The 16,346-nt window shown below is 40.1% G+C and overlaps 1 protein-coding gene across 1 annotated transcript; it reads right to left on the bottom strand.

The window, feature by feature from the left end:
* Positions 1-12,113: 12,113 nt before the first annotated feature.
* On the bottom strand, positions 12,114-14,838 carry LOC147617359 (glycolipid transfer protein 1-like). The gene is made up of 6 exons (XM_086776403.1): positions 14,689-14,838; positions 14,491-14,546; positions 14,081-14,211; positions 13,577-13,712; positions 13,315-13,443; positions 12,114-12,487 (listed from the first exon to the last, which is right to left on the bottom strand). The coding sequence occupies exons 1-6, from the start codon at positions 14,741-14,743 to the stop codon at positions 12,452-12,454; spliced, it is 543 nt and encodes a 180-aa protein (XP_086632529.1). The 5' UTR covers positions 14,744-14,838; the 3' UTR covers positions 12,114-12,451.
* Between the last annotated feature and the right edge of the window lie 1,508 nt (positions 14,839-16,346).

A 16,346-nucleotide genomic window follows, 5' to 3' on the forward strand; every position in this document is an offset into this window, starting at 1 on the left:
GTTATGGATTAGGGTTTGCTTCTCTTGTGTGTGCTGTTTCCTGCTTCTGTTTTTTTATCATGGTATCAGAGCCAAGAGCTCATTAGCTGTGTTGTGAGAGTGAGTGAGAGAGGAGGGAAGAAGAAGAAAAAGCTGTGAAGGAAGCCATTGAAGCTTGGAGCAAAGGAGAAGCTGTGGAGCACACATCGGCATCAGATCTGAGAGCTAAGGACCATTGGTGAGTGTAGCAAGACCCCCTCTGCGGATTGCAGGTATCAAAGAGCAAGTTCAGTGAAGATTGAAGTGCATAAAGCAAGCAGAAAATTTTTGGTTTTGAAGCTTTCATGGAAAGCTTGTGAAGGAATGTATTTTGTCAAATGTATTGGGGCAAATACAAAGGAAACACAGAGGTTCTCATGTATTGTGAAAGGGCACATGTATTAGCAACACTGGAGCAAACCATTGCATGAAACATTGATGTATTTCAGGTGATTTGTGAAAGAAAAATTCTGTTTTTTTTACTCCTGCAAACCAGAGAATATATGCCCCGTGGAGGATCAATTGTGGCAATTCTACTCAAAATTGGAGCTAGCCCTTCATACCCATGATAGATTAGGTCATTGCTAAGAGACCTATCAAGTCATTGGTGATTTTCCCTCTCTCCTAGAGCTCTAGGAGCAGGCGGCGCTTTCTGGATGAGTTTCTTGGACAGTTTGCAATGTATTTGATCTAATTCACTCATTACTACTCCATTTGATGCCATTCAAAGCTTGGGGATTTTAGCAAAGACATTGCTAAGGCCTTATGATGCTTGGTTGCAGCTCATTTCATGTATTTGGAGCTCATTGAAGTGATTTATCAGAGGTGTGCAGGTTTGCAGAAAGTCTGTCCAAAAACAGAGCAGTTTTAATCAAGGCATTAATCTTTGTCTATATCAAATTGGCCTAATTCCTTTGGTACAAGTAAAGTACTATGAGTTGCTAAACTTTTGATTCAAAAATTTTTGAATTTGGATGAGATTTGAAGGAGATAGAGCACTTTTAGTGAGAGGTGGTACCTGACAGATGCAGAAAAAAGCAAACCAGGGAGCTACAAAAATTGGTGGTTCTCATTCACCTTGAAGAATTTGATCAAACCCTTCTAGGATATGTTGGAGCAATGTGTTGGGAAGCTAATGCAAGTTGAATCATTGAATTTGGACAAGATTTGAAGGATTTAGAGCATAATCTTGACTGGTTACTGGCGAGAAATTACTGGCGAGAAAAAAACCAGAAATTTTTTTGTGAAGGAGTATCATTTGGTTTCACCTTTGATCAAGTGTACATTGTTGGTGAATCATTGTGGGATGTTAATGCACACAATTTGCAAGCATTTGATGTGATTTGGAGAGATTTGAAGCTTTACAGGTCCGGCATACAACTTGTCAAAGGGGTACATCTACTATATTTTTTGCAACAATGGGAGATGGTCCGATACAGATTGTTGGAGAGAAGCTTGATCGCACTAACTTTCAAGTGTGGAAGTTTCGAATGAAGAGTTTTTTAAAAGGCAAAGGTTTATGGAGTCTCATCTCGGAGGAAGACTCGGAGCCATATCTACCTCCTCAACCAAATAATGCTCAGTTACTGGCTCACAAGCAATGGGTAGAGCGGTCTTCGAAGGTGTTGCATTATTTTTCCATATGTGTAACAGATGCCTTGCTTATTCACATCCAAGATGCAGATACACCGAAAGAAGCATGGGGTATCTTGTGCCGAATGTATGAGACAGACACTGGTGCCAGGAAGATACAACTAAAGCAACAGATTCACAGTGTAACACGAAGGAATCGGAGTATACATGAGTATGTACAAGAAATCAAGGGTTATGCAGATTCCTTGTCATCAATCCATGCCCCAATGGATGATGATGATTTGGTTGCTCTCACATTGCGTGGTTTAGGCAAAGAATACAAATCTTTTGACACTTCCATCTCAGTAAGGTTGGGAGGAATGCCAGACTTTAATGAGCTTGTGTCATTGCTCATTGTGGAAGAATTGAAGCTTGGCCTTGGTGGTCTGAGTGTTACAGGTGGTGCATCCTCGTCAAGCAATGATGAGCATGCAAGGAATCAGGCTTTTTACTCATCTAGAGGCTTTCGAGGCAGGGGGAGATTTACCCCTCGAGGCCGTGGAGGACGTGGTTGGAATGACAGGTCTACTCAACCACAATCAAATCAGAATTTTCCGAATTCACAGTCATCATTTGGATCACGTGGAGGTCGTGGATTTCAATCCCATAGGGGGAGATTTGGAACAGGTGCTCGTGGTAGAGGACGATGGCAAGGTCCTCAACAAAATTTGAATGGGATTGAATGTCACTATTGTGGCAAACTTGGACATATGGCAAAAGATTGTTACAAAAAGCAGAATGATATGAGGAATGAGAAGACCACAACATGGAAATTTTGCATCTACTAGTAACAATGATGGGAGTTCAAATCATCTTTTTGCAATGAAGCATGTTATGGGGACAATGGATTCTCAGAATGCAGGAGATGAGTCATGGTATATGGATTCAGGTGCCTCAAACCACATGACATGTCATGGGGAGTGGTTTGAGAAAATGCAACCATTGGATACAAATGGTTATGTGGTCACAGGAGATGATACTCAGCATCTTATAACACATGTTGGCAGTGTGCCTTTGAGGATGCATGATGGAAATGTGAAGAATATGTCAGAAGTGTTATATGTACCATCCATCACAAAGAATTTGGCATCAGTAGGCCAAATGGTTGAGCAGGGATTACAAGTAAGATTCAATGAGAATGGCTGTTTTGTGGAAGACTTTAAGTATGGCTGTAGATTGATTGCCAAGGGCAAGAAGGAAGGAAGGTTGTTCAAATTGGATGCAGGCATACCAGAATTGAGCTCAGCCATGTTTTCAAAGAGCAATGGGATTGTGCAGGATATTGACATGTGGCACAAGAGGATTGGCCATGTCAATATACAGAGATTAAAGAACATGTAAACAAGAGGCATTGTCAGTGGATTGCCTCGATTTAAATATGATGGACATATGCATGTTTGTGAAGCCTGTCAGTTTGGAAAGCAGGCAAGGTTGAGGTTTCCTAGAGAAGGAAACATGAGTAATAGACCACTTGAGATAGTGCACAGTGATGTATGGGGCCCAGCACAAAATCCATCTATCAAAGGAAGTCTATACTATGTGACATTTATAGACGATTTCAGCAGGATGACATGGATATATTTTCTGAGAGAGAAGAGTGAAGTGCTGGAAAAATTCATGGATTTCAAAGCTCTTGTAGAAAAACAATATGGTTGTGTCTGAGAACAGATGGAGGTGGTGAATACACCTCAAAAGCTTTTGAGCATTTCTTGTGGAAGCATGGGATAAGGAGACAGTTGACATGCAAGTATACACCTCAACAGAATGGTGTGGCTGAGAGAAAGAATCGAGTCATATGTGAAGTGGCAAGGGCAATGCTCAATGAAAAGAGCATGCCAGATTACTATTGGGCAGAAGCATGTGCTACTGCAGTGTATATCCTGAACAAAACACCTACAGCAGCCATTCATGGAAGCACGCCAGAGATGCGGCTTACAGGTTACAGGCCAGACATTGGACATCTCAAAGTCTTTGGATGCGTAGCTTATGTCCATGTGCCTGATGAAAGAAGACGGAAGTTGGATCCTAAGGCAGAGAAATGTGTATTTGTTGGATATGCACAGGATCGAAAGGCCTACAAATGTTATAACCCTCAAACTAGACAAGTAGTCATCTCACGTGATGTGGTGTTTGATGAGCTTGCTAGTTGGTACAAAGCAAGAGATGAGGGAGTCATTGACACACTTGAGGCTAATGTGCCTGTGAACTTGCCATCACAAGCAAGTTCTAGTTCTACTACTATGTCTGGGCCAACAGCAGAAGCTAAGAATAGCAGTGTACGTCCATGGTCAGGACGTCTGAGGCATGAGAGTGTGAGCACTGGGAGCAATGCTATGGATAAAGGCAAGAAGAAAGTTGAAGGAATTGGGATCACAGGCTATGAGTCCTCTAGTTCAGAAAGTTTGGATGAGGAGCTCGGAATACCTGTTTTACGCACACCTGGTGCTAGGCAGGACAGATATGTGCCACCACATGCTCGTGTTACAGGTGTACAGAGTGACCCGCATGCATTGCGGAGATCCCAGAGAGTCAGATATCCAGTTGAAAGATTGACATATAGAGATTTTGCTATGCACTATGCATACATGACATCTATGGTAAAGCATGTGGAACCTACATGCTATACAGAGGCTATTGTAGAGCATGTATGGAAGAAAGCCATGGATGAAGAGATGGATGCTTTGGACAAAAATGATACATGGGAATTGGCTGAGTTACCTCAAGGAAAAAATGCAATTGGTTGCAAATGGGTGTATAAGATAAAGTGCAAGTCAGATGGCAGCCTAGAGAGACATAAGGCAAGGCTGGTCGCTAAAGGATATGCACAAACTTATGGTCTTGATTATGATGAAACTTTCAGCTCAGTGGCTAAGATGGCTACAGTGAGGTCTATCATTGCACTAGCAACACAAAAAGGTTGGGCTTTACATCAAATGGATGTAAAAAATGCTTTCTTGAATGGTGAACTACAAGAAGAGGTGTACATGGAACAGCCTGAAGGATATGTACATCCAAAATATCCGACTTTTGTTTGCAGGTTAAAGAAAGCAATCTATGGTTTGAAGCAAGCACCTCGTGCTTGGAGTGACAAGATCAGCAGATATCTTGTCAGTATTGGATTTGTGGTTGGAAATGCAGACTCTTCACTTTATGTGAAGAAGACACATGATGGTATCGTGATGATAGTCATTTATGTTGATGATTTGATTATCACAGGTGATTGTGGGAAAGGCATTGATGAGGTTAAGGCCTCTTTATGCAAAGAGTTTGATATGAAAGACCTTGGTGATTTAAGGTTCTTTCTTGGCATTGAGGTGATTAGAACAAGCAAGGGTATATGGTTGGTGCAAAGGCAATATGCACTTGACATGCTGGCAAAGTATGGTATGACAGCATGCAAACCAATGTTGACACCATTAGAGCAAAACATGAAGCTTAGGGCTGGTTTGGGTGATGAGCTTGATGATATCACCATGTACAGGAAAATGGTTGGTAGCCTTATCTACATGACCATTACGAGGCCAGATCTCAGTTATGCAGTTGGTTTGGTGAGTCAGTTTATGCAGAGTCCTCGTAAACCTCACTTGGATGCTGTGAGACGGATTCTGCGATATGTCAAAACTACCGTGCATTATGGTCTTTTCTATGAGGCAGGAAAAGACATGCATGTCTATGGATATAGAGATGCAGATTGGGCCGGTAGTGCATATGACAGGAGGTCTACCAGTGGCTATGTTTTCAGCCTTGGTAGTGGAGCTGTGAGTTGGAGGAGTAAAAAGCAACCTACAGTTGCTTTATCTACCATAGAGGCAGAGTATCGTGGAGCAGCCATAGCTGCATGTGAGGCTATGTGGTTGAAGAAGTTGCTAGATGATGTCAGGTTACAGAGTGATATGAGAGTTGTCATTCATTGTGACAACATGAGTAGTATTCAGCTTGCTAGCAACCCAGTTTATCATGCCAGGACCAAACATATTGAGGTCCACTATCACTTCATCAGAGAGAAAGTGCTAGATGGGCATGTTGATTTGACATATGTGCAGACAGATGAGCAGGTTGCAGATATCTTTACCAAAGTACTTGGTAAGGATAAGTTCGAGTATTTCCGTACTAGATTGGGAGTCCTAGAGATGGACATGTCGAGCTTGAGCTGTTTCTGTTGAAATGTCAAGCTCGTATACAGCTGGAGGATAGCACATGGGTGCTGACAGAGTGACAGTATGGTAGATAGATATCGTATGGTGTGTTTATGACCGCGTCCAGCTGGTCCAGAGGAGAGGTTTACTGGCAGGAAACCAGATTTGTCTCATCTAAAAGTCTTTGGATGCATTGCATATGTGCATGTGCCAGATGAGCTGAGAACTAAGCTGGATCCGAAAGCTGAAAAATGTGTGTTTATTGGATATTCCCTTGAGCAAAAGGGATACAGGTGTTATAACCCTGCTACACGTGAGCTGAGGGTAAGCAGGGATGTTGTGTTTGATGAGATGAGCAGCTGGTATGCTGCTGAAAAAGAAACTGTTGGGGCTGATGTGAGTGGAAGTGTGGTTGCACCGAATGCAGGTCAGCAATCACAGTCTTTGAGTGGACCAGGAGAGTCCTCATCTAGTGGGTCTGTTGATAGACCATGGAGTGGCAGGCTGCATCATAATACCAGCCCTGCAAATGTGATTACTACATCACGTAAAGGAAAAGAGAAAGTGGTTGAGCCCCTTGGTATGCCTGACATTTCTGCAGGGCATTCTCATGTTGATGGAGAGTCTAGTGGCTCAGATATGAGCCTTGATGAGGAGCTTGGGATCCCAGCTATGAGAACACCTGGTGTAAAGAAGGCTATGGAAGCCATGAATGAAAAGCTGCAAAGATCAGGGAGAGTGAAGAACCCTGTGCAGAGATTTACATATGATGGTTATGTGGCACATCACTATGCATATATGGCAAAGGTTGTGCAGGTTGTAGAGCCCACATGCATTGATGAGGCTGTTGGAAATGTGTGTTGGGAGAAAGCTATGGATAAAGAGATGGATGCACTATATGGAAATGAAACTTGGGACTTAGTGCAATTGCCTGAAGGCAAGAAAGCCATTGGATGCAAGTGGGTGTACAAAGTTAAACATAACAGTGATGGAAGCATAAACAGGTACAAGGCTAGATTGGTAGCCAAAGGATATGTGCAGACATATGGGATTGATTATGAGGAAACTTTTAGCCCAGTTGCCAAGATGGCAGCCATGAGAGTTGTGATAGCAGTGGCTGTGTCAAAGAAATGGTCTTTACATCAGATGGATGTAAAGAATGCATTCTTGCATGGAGATTTGCAAGAAGAGGTGTATATGTTGCAGCCACCTGGTTATGAGGATGAGGGTCACCCCGAGCATGTTTGCAGGTTGAAGAAAGCCTTGTATGGCTTAAAGCAAGCACCAAGAGCATGGTCTGACAAGATTTTTGAATATCTTGTCACTATTGGCTTTCATGTAGCCAATGCAGATTTCTCATTGTATGTGAGACATGGTGATAGAGGAGTTGTGCTTGTTGTCATCTATGTAGATGACTTGATCATTACGGGGGACCATGATGCAGAGATCTTTGATGTAAAGATCTTGCTTAGACAGAAGTTTGAGATGAAGGATCTGGGGGAGCTCAGATATTTCTTGGGCATTGAGGTGATTAGGTCACCACATGGTATTGGATTACTACAGAGACAGTATGGCTTGGATATGTTGTCTAAGTATGGTATGACAGGCTGTAAGCCTATTTCTGTGCCATTGGATCAGAATGGCAAGTTGAGTGCAGATTCAGGAGAGATCTTGGAGGATCCTACTATGTACAGACGCATAGTAGGAAGTTTGATCTACATGACGATCACCAGACCAGATTTGAGCTATGCTGTTGGGTTGGTGAGTCAGTTTATGCAGGTTCCACGAAAACCGCATTTGGATGCAGTGAGACGCATACTGAGGTATGTGAAGTCTAATTTGCATTGTGGACTATTCTATGAGACTGGGACAGAGATATGTGTACATGGGTACATAGATGCTGATTGGGCTGGTAGTATCTCAGATAGACGATCTACCAGTGGATTCATGTTTTCTTTGGGGAGTGCTGCTGTGACTTGGAGCAGCAAGAAGCAGCCTACGGTTGCTCTATCGAGTATACAGAGGCCGAGTACAGAGGAGCTGCTATGGTAGCATGTGAGGTAGCTTGGTTGAGAAAGCTACTTGCAGATTTGGGTCTATCAATGGATAGACAGGTTGTCATTTTCTGTGACAACATTAGCAGTATACAGTTGGCCAGGAACCCAGTCTTTCATGCTCGTACGAAGCACATAGAGGTCCACTACCACTTTGTCAGAGAGAGGGTCTTGGCAGGAGACCTTGACCTTGTTTATGTCAGCACAGAGGATCAAGTAGCTGACATCTTCACCAAAGCATTGGGTACAGAGAAGCTCCGCAGATTCAGGGCTTCGCTTGGTGTACATGAGATGGAGTTGAGCTCGAGGGGGAGTGTTGAGATATCGAGCTCGTCTCGTGAGGCGATGGCCACTGATGACCCGCCTGGGGGATAGGCCCCACACTTACACCACTGGCATGGTTGGTGAGATCTTGGGTGATATGCGGCCAGTGGGATGATAGGCTGTGTGACAGCCATTCTAGAGACTGGCATAGTTATAGCGCCAGCTCATTTAGTCGGGTTCACACTATAGAGAACCCGTGTATGTATTGGTTGAGTACCTTTCATATTATGTGTACTCTTATCTTGTATATTGTGTTGAGTGTTGAGTAAAGAGGAAGAAGATTTTCAGCCTCTCACCTTGTGTGTTCTCTATTAGGGTTTTGTGAGTGTGTGTGTGTGCTTGCAAGAGCTCAAGCTCTCTTCCCCCCTGCATCTTTTCAGGTTGGAGTATCAAACCAACTCCAATTTGCAATCTCAAGCTTTAGGGATCTGTATCAGATATGGTTAATTTGAACCCTCAATTGCACCAAAATATAGTGATTAGCATTGATTAATCATTGATTAGCAAATTAATGCTCTGTTTTGTGTACAAAAAACAGAGTATGCGGGGAGTCCAGATCTGGTGACTTCCACTTCAAATGAGCTCAAATGCTTTCAAAGGCATCAATAGCAATGAGTCTAGTAGAGGATTAAGCCAAGAAACACAAGATTTGACCAAATATTGAAAGCTTAATCTCTATTTTACCAAAGTCACCTGCAGATTTGATGAAGAGCTTGGATCTCGCTGTAGACTTGATGAAACTCAATTCTGTCTTCACCAGCTTGTAGAGCATGCTTGAATACACCTTGGGGTAGGAGGAATTAGAAACATTTGAACTGAGCTTGAAGAAATCTTCAATTCCCTTCAAAAAAATGATGCCCAGTAATTGAGCTCCCGCTGGGGTTCTGCGCTGAATTGGGCCACAAGATTTGAGTTGTGTGTAGCCCTATGAGTCTACTATAAGTACCTAAAAGGGCTTAGCCTAATGTTATGTGTGCAAGGAGAATGGAGTCCTCCACTGGCTGGGGGTGAAGGGGGAAGTGAAAAGCTCACTAAAAATTTGATTTTTTGCTAATTATTTACTAATCCTAATTAATTAACTAATGGGCTCATAAACCTAATTGATTCTAGGCATGGCTCTGATACCATGTTGAAATTTAAGCATAATGATGAGCTATGGTGGATCAAACACTAGAATCAACATCATTAATAAAGTGATTAGCAAATGATTAAGACGTAATTAGTGAATAATTAGCAAATAGATTAATGTAGGCATGGATACTCAAAAACCAGCAAACTCTCATTAGGGCTATGCCTCAATTTATAGAGTTTACATCAAGCATCAAATCCCATTGATTTCTCCATGATTCACTCCCAGAATATCTCCACCTTTTGCCTGATTCTCTCCACCTCTTCTCTTTTCCCTGAATATCTCCTAGAATATCTCCACACTCCTACATTCTCTCATGCTACCCTTTATTCTCTCCCAGTAGATTCTTCTCACCTTTTCACAGCTTCTTTCATAATTACATCTTCTCTTTTACAGCCTCTAACCAAGAGCTTGTTCCCGCACACACCCTATTCACTTGTATTTTCAACACGTATAACATAAAAACACAAAATCTCAACAACTCACACAAAATTCAAGCTCCATGCGCACTATTCTTCAAAGCAACTAAAATAGATGGTCACAAAACTCAAGCTCCATGCACACTATTCTTCAAAGAAACTAAAATAGATGGTCTCAACATCCCTGAGTCTTGGGTTCACAAAAATGAAAAGATAACACAAAGAGCTACGAGGTCCTCCACAAATTGATCTTCGCAACTTCTCTTCACATCAAGATCACCATCCATGACTTCAAGCTTCAACAAAATCAACACTTAGATGATGCTTAGCAGTTTCAGTTGAATAGATCTGCAATGAATCAAGTATCTAACAATGGTCCTACTACATAGAAGTCCAAGGGCATTCCTCTTTCCAAATCCTTTGATTTTCAGGCCTCCCCTTGCTCTGATTCAATCAAATCCCCTCATGCTGTTCTTCTCCTATTCTCTACAACTTGAAAAAGCATAGGTACTCTAGCCTACGTCGTCGGCAAAAATACACTTGCAAGAGACTCCCTCCACTGCATTCTTTTACTCTAGTGGTCTCTCATGCCCACCCCATTTGTCTCTTATCCTTGAAACATCCCCCAAGTCAATATTAGGTAATTTGGAAAAAATCTCACATTTTGGGAATCAATTACTCCATATAGTTTTGGACATATCTTAAACATACTAACTCCAAATTTGTCGGAGATCATAGATTTAGATTCTACTCTTCAAGATCTTTCCGATGATATGTCACATGAGGGGGTTTTGACAAACTTTTGGACAAGTTCACCATGCTCCCATTTTTCAAATGGGAATGGGATTTTTCCCAAATGATCTAATATGGTGTTCCCCCTCATCTTTATTGTGTCGTCGTTGCCTTCGCCTTCTTTGAGATCCTGCTGTCGCTGCCCATCTCCCTATGTTGCCTCCACTGCATTCTTTTACTCTAGTGGTCTCTCATGCCCACCCCATTTGTCTCTTATCCTTGAAAATCATCCCCCCTCATCTTTATTGTGTCGTCGTTGCCTTCGCCTTCTTTGAGATCCTGCTGTCCGCCGCCCATCTCCCTATGTTGTGCCAGACTATTTATATTCTTGTTTTGTGCACATGGGCTTTATCCATTTGGTTGCCACGTGCCTTTGGCTAGCTTGGATTCACACTATGCTATCATTTTCACACTTCCCAAATCTATACATTGTGCCTAGGGGGGGCTCATTTTTCTCCTCACATATAGCCAACCCCCTCTGTATGAAACATTCATGTGTTTCATATCACTCTTTGCGCTCCAAACTACATTCTTTTACATATCATTCTATATAGATTTATCTATAACATAAACATCATGATCTAGCTATGCATCATCCCCTTGGATCAAAAGGATACAAGGCCACCATCCATAGCCATCCAGTTGACCTGATCCAATCACTTGGATCAAAAAAATGCACTTTCTCTTCTACAAACCTCATGGTTTTTCTTCTAACAAATGGTTGGGTTATCCACACATTCTTTCTGCCCAACCTCCTTTCAAACCCTTGATCCCTTTCAATTCTAAGCACTTCATCTAACTTAGAACACTTTACAACCCTCTATACTTCCACCAAACCTACACACACATTTACATTCTCCTTATCATCAAACCAAGCTCTTGACACTTCCTGAGCACTATCTTCAAGACAACCCAAGTCAACAACCCATAACATCTCTTGGTTAGCATTCTGCAGCTCTTGGTCAACATCCATCACCTCTTTACTCCACAGTTTACTCACCGCATCTAAAAGCTCAGCTTCATTGACACACATTCTAATAACCTCAGGGGCATCAACCTACTTACCATCACTTTGATCCACAAATTCATTAAACAAAACATAAACACCTTCCAAGGTATCATCCAAAAGAGCGTCATTATCATCATCCACACCACTATCCAAACATCCACACGCAAGTATTTGCACAGCTATGCCAACATCATCAACACATGTATCATCAAAGAAAGGCAATGTTGATAGAACCTTTACTTCACACTCTATTTCATCACCAAAAAATCCCACAGACTCTTCATGGCATCTCCTTGAAGACTCTCCCTGGACTCTCCCAACATTGAGAAATCCTCCATTGTTTTGTTTGCATCTATTAGCTCCAGATTTGGGTCTATGTCTATACAACCTGCATTCTCTCTCACCTCACAAACACTCTACTCCATGGCCTTTGCATCCTTAGACTCAACACTCTCATAGTGATCCACAACAAATATACTTTTCTCAGTAGGACACACATTAAATAAATCAAATTCATCCCTTATTTTCAAGCCACCGATATGAATTCAAATTCAAAAAGAATATTTGGGATATAATAAATTCATTTTCTTCAACACGGTAATGCTTTGACATATCATACTTTTTATTTGCATTTAAAAAGTGTTTTCCCTTAAACAGGATTGCAAACCATTATGCTACATGTCCTTTTGTTATATATGTACAACCAATTGATGTAATTGCATGGCTATTTTACAGAGTGTTGTAGCATTTCATGTGATTGCTTACAACATCCTTGGAGACTTTAGAAGCTTCCTAGTTTTGATGCATAATGGGCTCTCACCAGATCATGTTTTGTCTCACAAACATTACAACTCCTTATTAGAAATGTACACCCACCGAAGCAAATTCAACTAGTTTACAATAAGGTTAAGTACGTTCATAATATTTTTTGGAGAAATCTAGCTTGCCTTCACATCGTCGAGCCCAACACTCTTCTGCATAAGGAAAAAAATAGAAAATGTGGTAATGCAAAACTATTAATATATACATGATATTATGTATATATATGTGCGCACACACACACACACACACACACACACACACACACACACACACACACACACATGTATGTGTGTCCATATGCACACACATACACATATTATACTTATGTATGTATGTATTATACACGTATATATATCGATCTATATATGTATGATGTACTGATATAGTATGTGTGTATGTATATGTGTGTGTGTGTGTGTGTGTGTGTGTGTGTGTGTGTATGTCTGCATGCATATATAAGTACTTATATAGTATATATGTATGCTTGTGTGTATGTGCATGTATGTATGTATATAGACCTATATATGTGTATATACATATATATATATACCAAATGAGATAATGTAAAAGAAAACCAATTCAACAACCATATGTATGTGTGTCCATATGCACACACATACACATATTATACTTATGTATGTATGTATTATACACGTATATATATCGATCTATATATGTATGATGTATTGATACAGTATGTGTGTATGTATATATGTATACATATATATACGCATGCATATAAAAGTACTTATATAGTATATATGTGTGCTCGTGTGTATGTGCATGTATGTATGTATATATGTATATATATATATATATACCAAATGAGATAATGTATGGAGTGTTTGCCTTGTTAGTGAGAGAACTTGCAACATCCTTGCTATCATATAAGCATCATGAGGTGTGTGCCTATGAATGCAAAGCCCATTTAGGCTTGAAACTAAAAGAAAAAGCATCTTTCAAATCTTTTTTTTCTCACCAAAAACTGATGACTTTCTTGCAAAAGAGGTGAAAATGATGCAACAAAGTTCTTGATGTCTACGTCGAGGTTTCCTTCTCTAAGGATAGCCACACATTTACTCTTATTTGGTATAAGTTGCAATGCCACCTGTAAGAAAACGAACCTATATGAGGAAATTTGTCCAATCAAATCTTCTAAATCTGCATGTTTCACTAAATTTCACTTACTAAAAAAGCACTTACTAAATTTCACAGCTTCTAAATCTGCATGTTTCACTTACTAAAAAAGCACTGCTTGTAACCCATCCATGCCATTTCTTAAGAGTGAGGTTATAAGCTTCCAAGGCAGCCTGACTCATTGTCCAATCTGGATGTTCGCATAGATTTTGAAATAATGCCATAACGAAGTCCATACCCCTGAAATTTCTTAAGCAGTAGTTACCTCCTCTCACACACGCACGTACATACCCGTGGACACACATATGCACGAACACACACAAGTGTGCATTTGATTAGTGATGTATTTATTAGCACACTTGAGGTTAGTGATACTCCGCATACTAGTGAGAGAGACACCTATGAGCATAGACCTAAGTTCTTAGTGTTAGATGTATTAGGCTATTCTTCTAGGATTTCTATTTATGGAGATATCACTTGTATGACCACTACTCCTAGTATTCAATTTTAAGCTTGTAGTACCTTGTGAGAGCAGCCATAGTAATCTAGCGCTCTCTCTCTCTCTCTCTCTCATTCATCCATGAGAAGAAATTTTCGGGTTAGGTTACCTTGTCACCCAGAGTAATGCATTTGTGCAGCTGTTTGGGTTTTTTGTTGTCTTGTCTTCTATCTCCTTGCGTACAATGTCATACAAGAGGTAGTACAGAGACGTATCGGCCATGTAGCGAGCATCCAGTCGCGGCAAAATCAACACTTCCAGAAAACTTAATGTCATTTGATTCCAGCTATGAAGATTTTTTACATTATTGTTAAAAAAAAAAAACAAGTTAAAATATGAGTAGGATAGCCGGGCTCTCTCTCTCTCACGCTCACGCTCACGCACACGCAGACATACGTACCTTGCGGCCCGAAAAGGAGCGTACAATATCGCCGTTAAAAGGAGCTACTTCATCTGCCAATACATGCATATGCAGTGGCAGCACTAATTTGATATGTGGAAAGCTGCATGTAATCTCACCTTCATATTACCTTCAATGTCGGATTTCAGGATGGCCATTGCAACTCCAAACTTATCTGCACTAGTATGCAATAACTCTAGCATTGGAGATCAATTTTCCAAGCAAACTAGAACACCAAAACTATGGGCTACACCCATGATCACAGAAGACCTAAACTTGAGAAATGAAACTAAATATGAAGGAGATTCGAGAGTTACCGATAGCGGGAAGAATCATTCGGCAAATGTCAAGAAAGTGCTTGGTAATCAGCATGTCGACCAGTAAGCTTAGCTTTTAATGCCAATTCAAATGGGCTATTACATTAAGCTATACTAATGCCATGGCCTCGCTATTTATCGAGTTTGAGCTTTCAACCTTCATGTTTCTTCTGGTGGTGGGCTTCAACTCAAGGTGGGGGCTGCATTATTTGTGGGCTGCATTATTTCTTCTCAAAATCCCACTTACATCCTCTACCCCCCCCCCCTCCCCAATGGCATCCCTTTTTCATTGTTACCTATACTTTAACTCTTATTCCAACACAAGCTTTAGTCTTTTCTATTTATTTAGCTCTGTACTTTGATTCAATGGAATATTTTCACCCCTAGAAGGCTTTCCACTAATATTTCCCTCCACATTTCAACTCTTATTTAACATTGATTTTAACGCAAGCAAGGTGAGTGCTTGCTTTGGAATAAATCCAAAAACATGCGCACACAAGGATCACATCAATAATGATGACTTATGCTTGTTTCATAGAATTGAAAGTGCAATCATCACTTGTGTTTGTTTAATAACAAGTGATGATTGTTTAATAATAATGATGACTTATGCTTGCTTCATAGAATTGAAAGTGCAATCATCACTTGTGTTTGTTTAATTGCTTTGAAGCACTCCCTTGGAAGGGAAAGGCTCTACCAACAATGATTGAGATAGCGAAACATCATCACAAAAAAAGGTAATTATTTCTATCCCATTCTTAAGATTTTAAGCTTGGCCAAAATGTTATATTCCACAAAGTACTTTGAATTACAAAAAAGGGTAATTATTTCTATCCCATTCTTAAGATTTTAAGCTTGGCCAAAATGTTCTATTCCATAAAGTACTTTGAATACACTGTAAAATAATGAAAATTGAACCTTCATGCGTTAGTTAGAGTTTAAGCAATATTCCAACCTATATATTTATGGAGCATGATAAACAAAACACATTGAAATGGAGAACAATTTATCCTTGCTTACTGAGTGCTTACTATTGGTTTAATATGATAACCATCTTACTCTAGTAACTTTATATAGAATGACGCTTTGAGGAAAACCATGACATAAAATCTCCACTCCATTAAACACACAAAATTGCACAAATTGAGAACCACAGGCTCGAACCATATAATCATTCACTTAATTGCTTGTTCAAAGAATAAGGTAGAGTGCACTTTGTTGAATTTCAAAAGTTTATCTATCTATCTTCCTCAAATGTCAAGAGTATTACCATTTGTTTTACATTCTTTGTGCCTCGTTAATTGAAAGTTTCCTACATCTTTTATCAAAATATTATTTTATATATTATACACTTATATTTATGATGGTAATTTTCTAAGGTTCCCTAACTTTTGACCTTATGAGTGTTGCAAGCTATGGATTAAAACATCGAAGCCAAAAAAAATTCACTAACCACTCTCCAAATCTAGTCTAATAAGCTAGAAGAATCAAAGTGAAGATGTTTGTATTGTAGTCAAGAAGTTATTATACATAACTTTACTACAACAATACACTATCAACAACAAGCTTGATAAAAATTTAACATAGATAAATAGTTTTTCATTCTTGCACTAACTATTTGAAACAAATGAGTTATCTTAATTTTTGTGCATGTAGCA

This window comes from Cibotium barometz, chromosome 37 (genome assembly GCF_041138505.1).
Source record: "Cibotium barometz isolate CiBa-2024 chromosome 37, ASM4113850v1, whole genome shotgun sequence".
Lineage (NCBI taxonomy): Eukaryota > Viridiplantae > Streptophyta > Polypodiopsida > Cyatheales > Cibotiaceae > Cibotium > Cibotium barometz.

Bases quoted from the DNA above. Each gene is read 5' to 3' on its own strand.
- LOC147617359 (XM_086776403.1), bottom strand. From the start codon at position 14,743: ATGCTGATTACCAAGCACTTTCTTGACATTTGCCGAATGATTCTTCCC. The intron at 13,444-13,576 runs GTAAGTGAAACA...GTTTTCTTACAG, and splicing joins TTACAAGCAGTGCTTTTTTA to GTGGCATTGCAACTTATACC. The intron at 12,488-13,314 runs GTGAGAAAAAAA...TTCCTTATGCAG, and splicing joins AAGAAAGTCATCAGTTTTTG to AAGAGTGTTGGGCTCGACGA.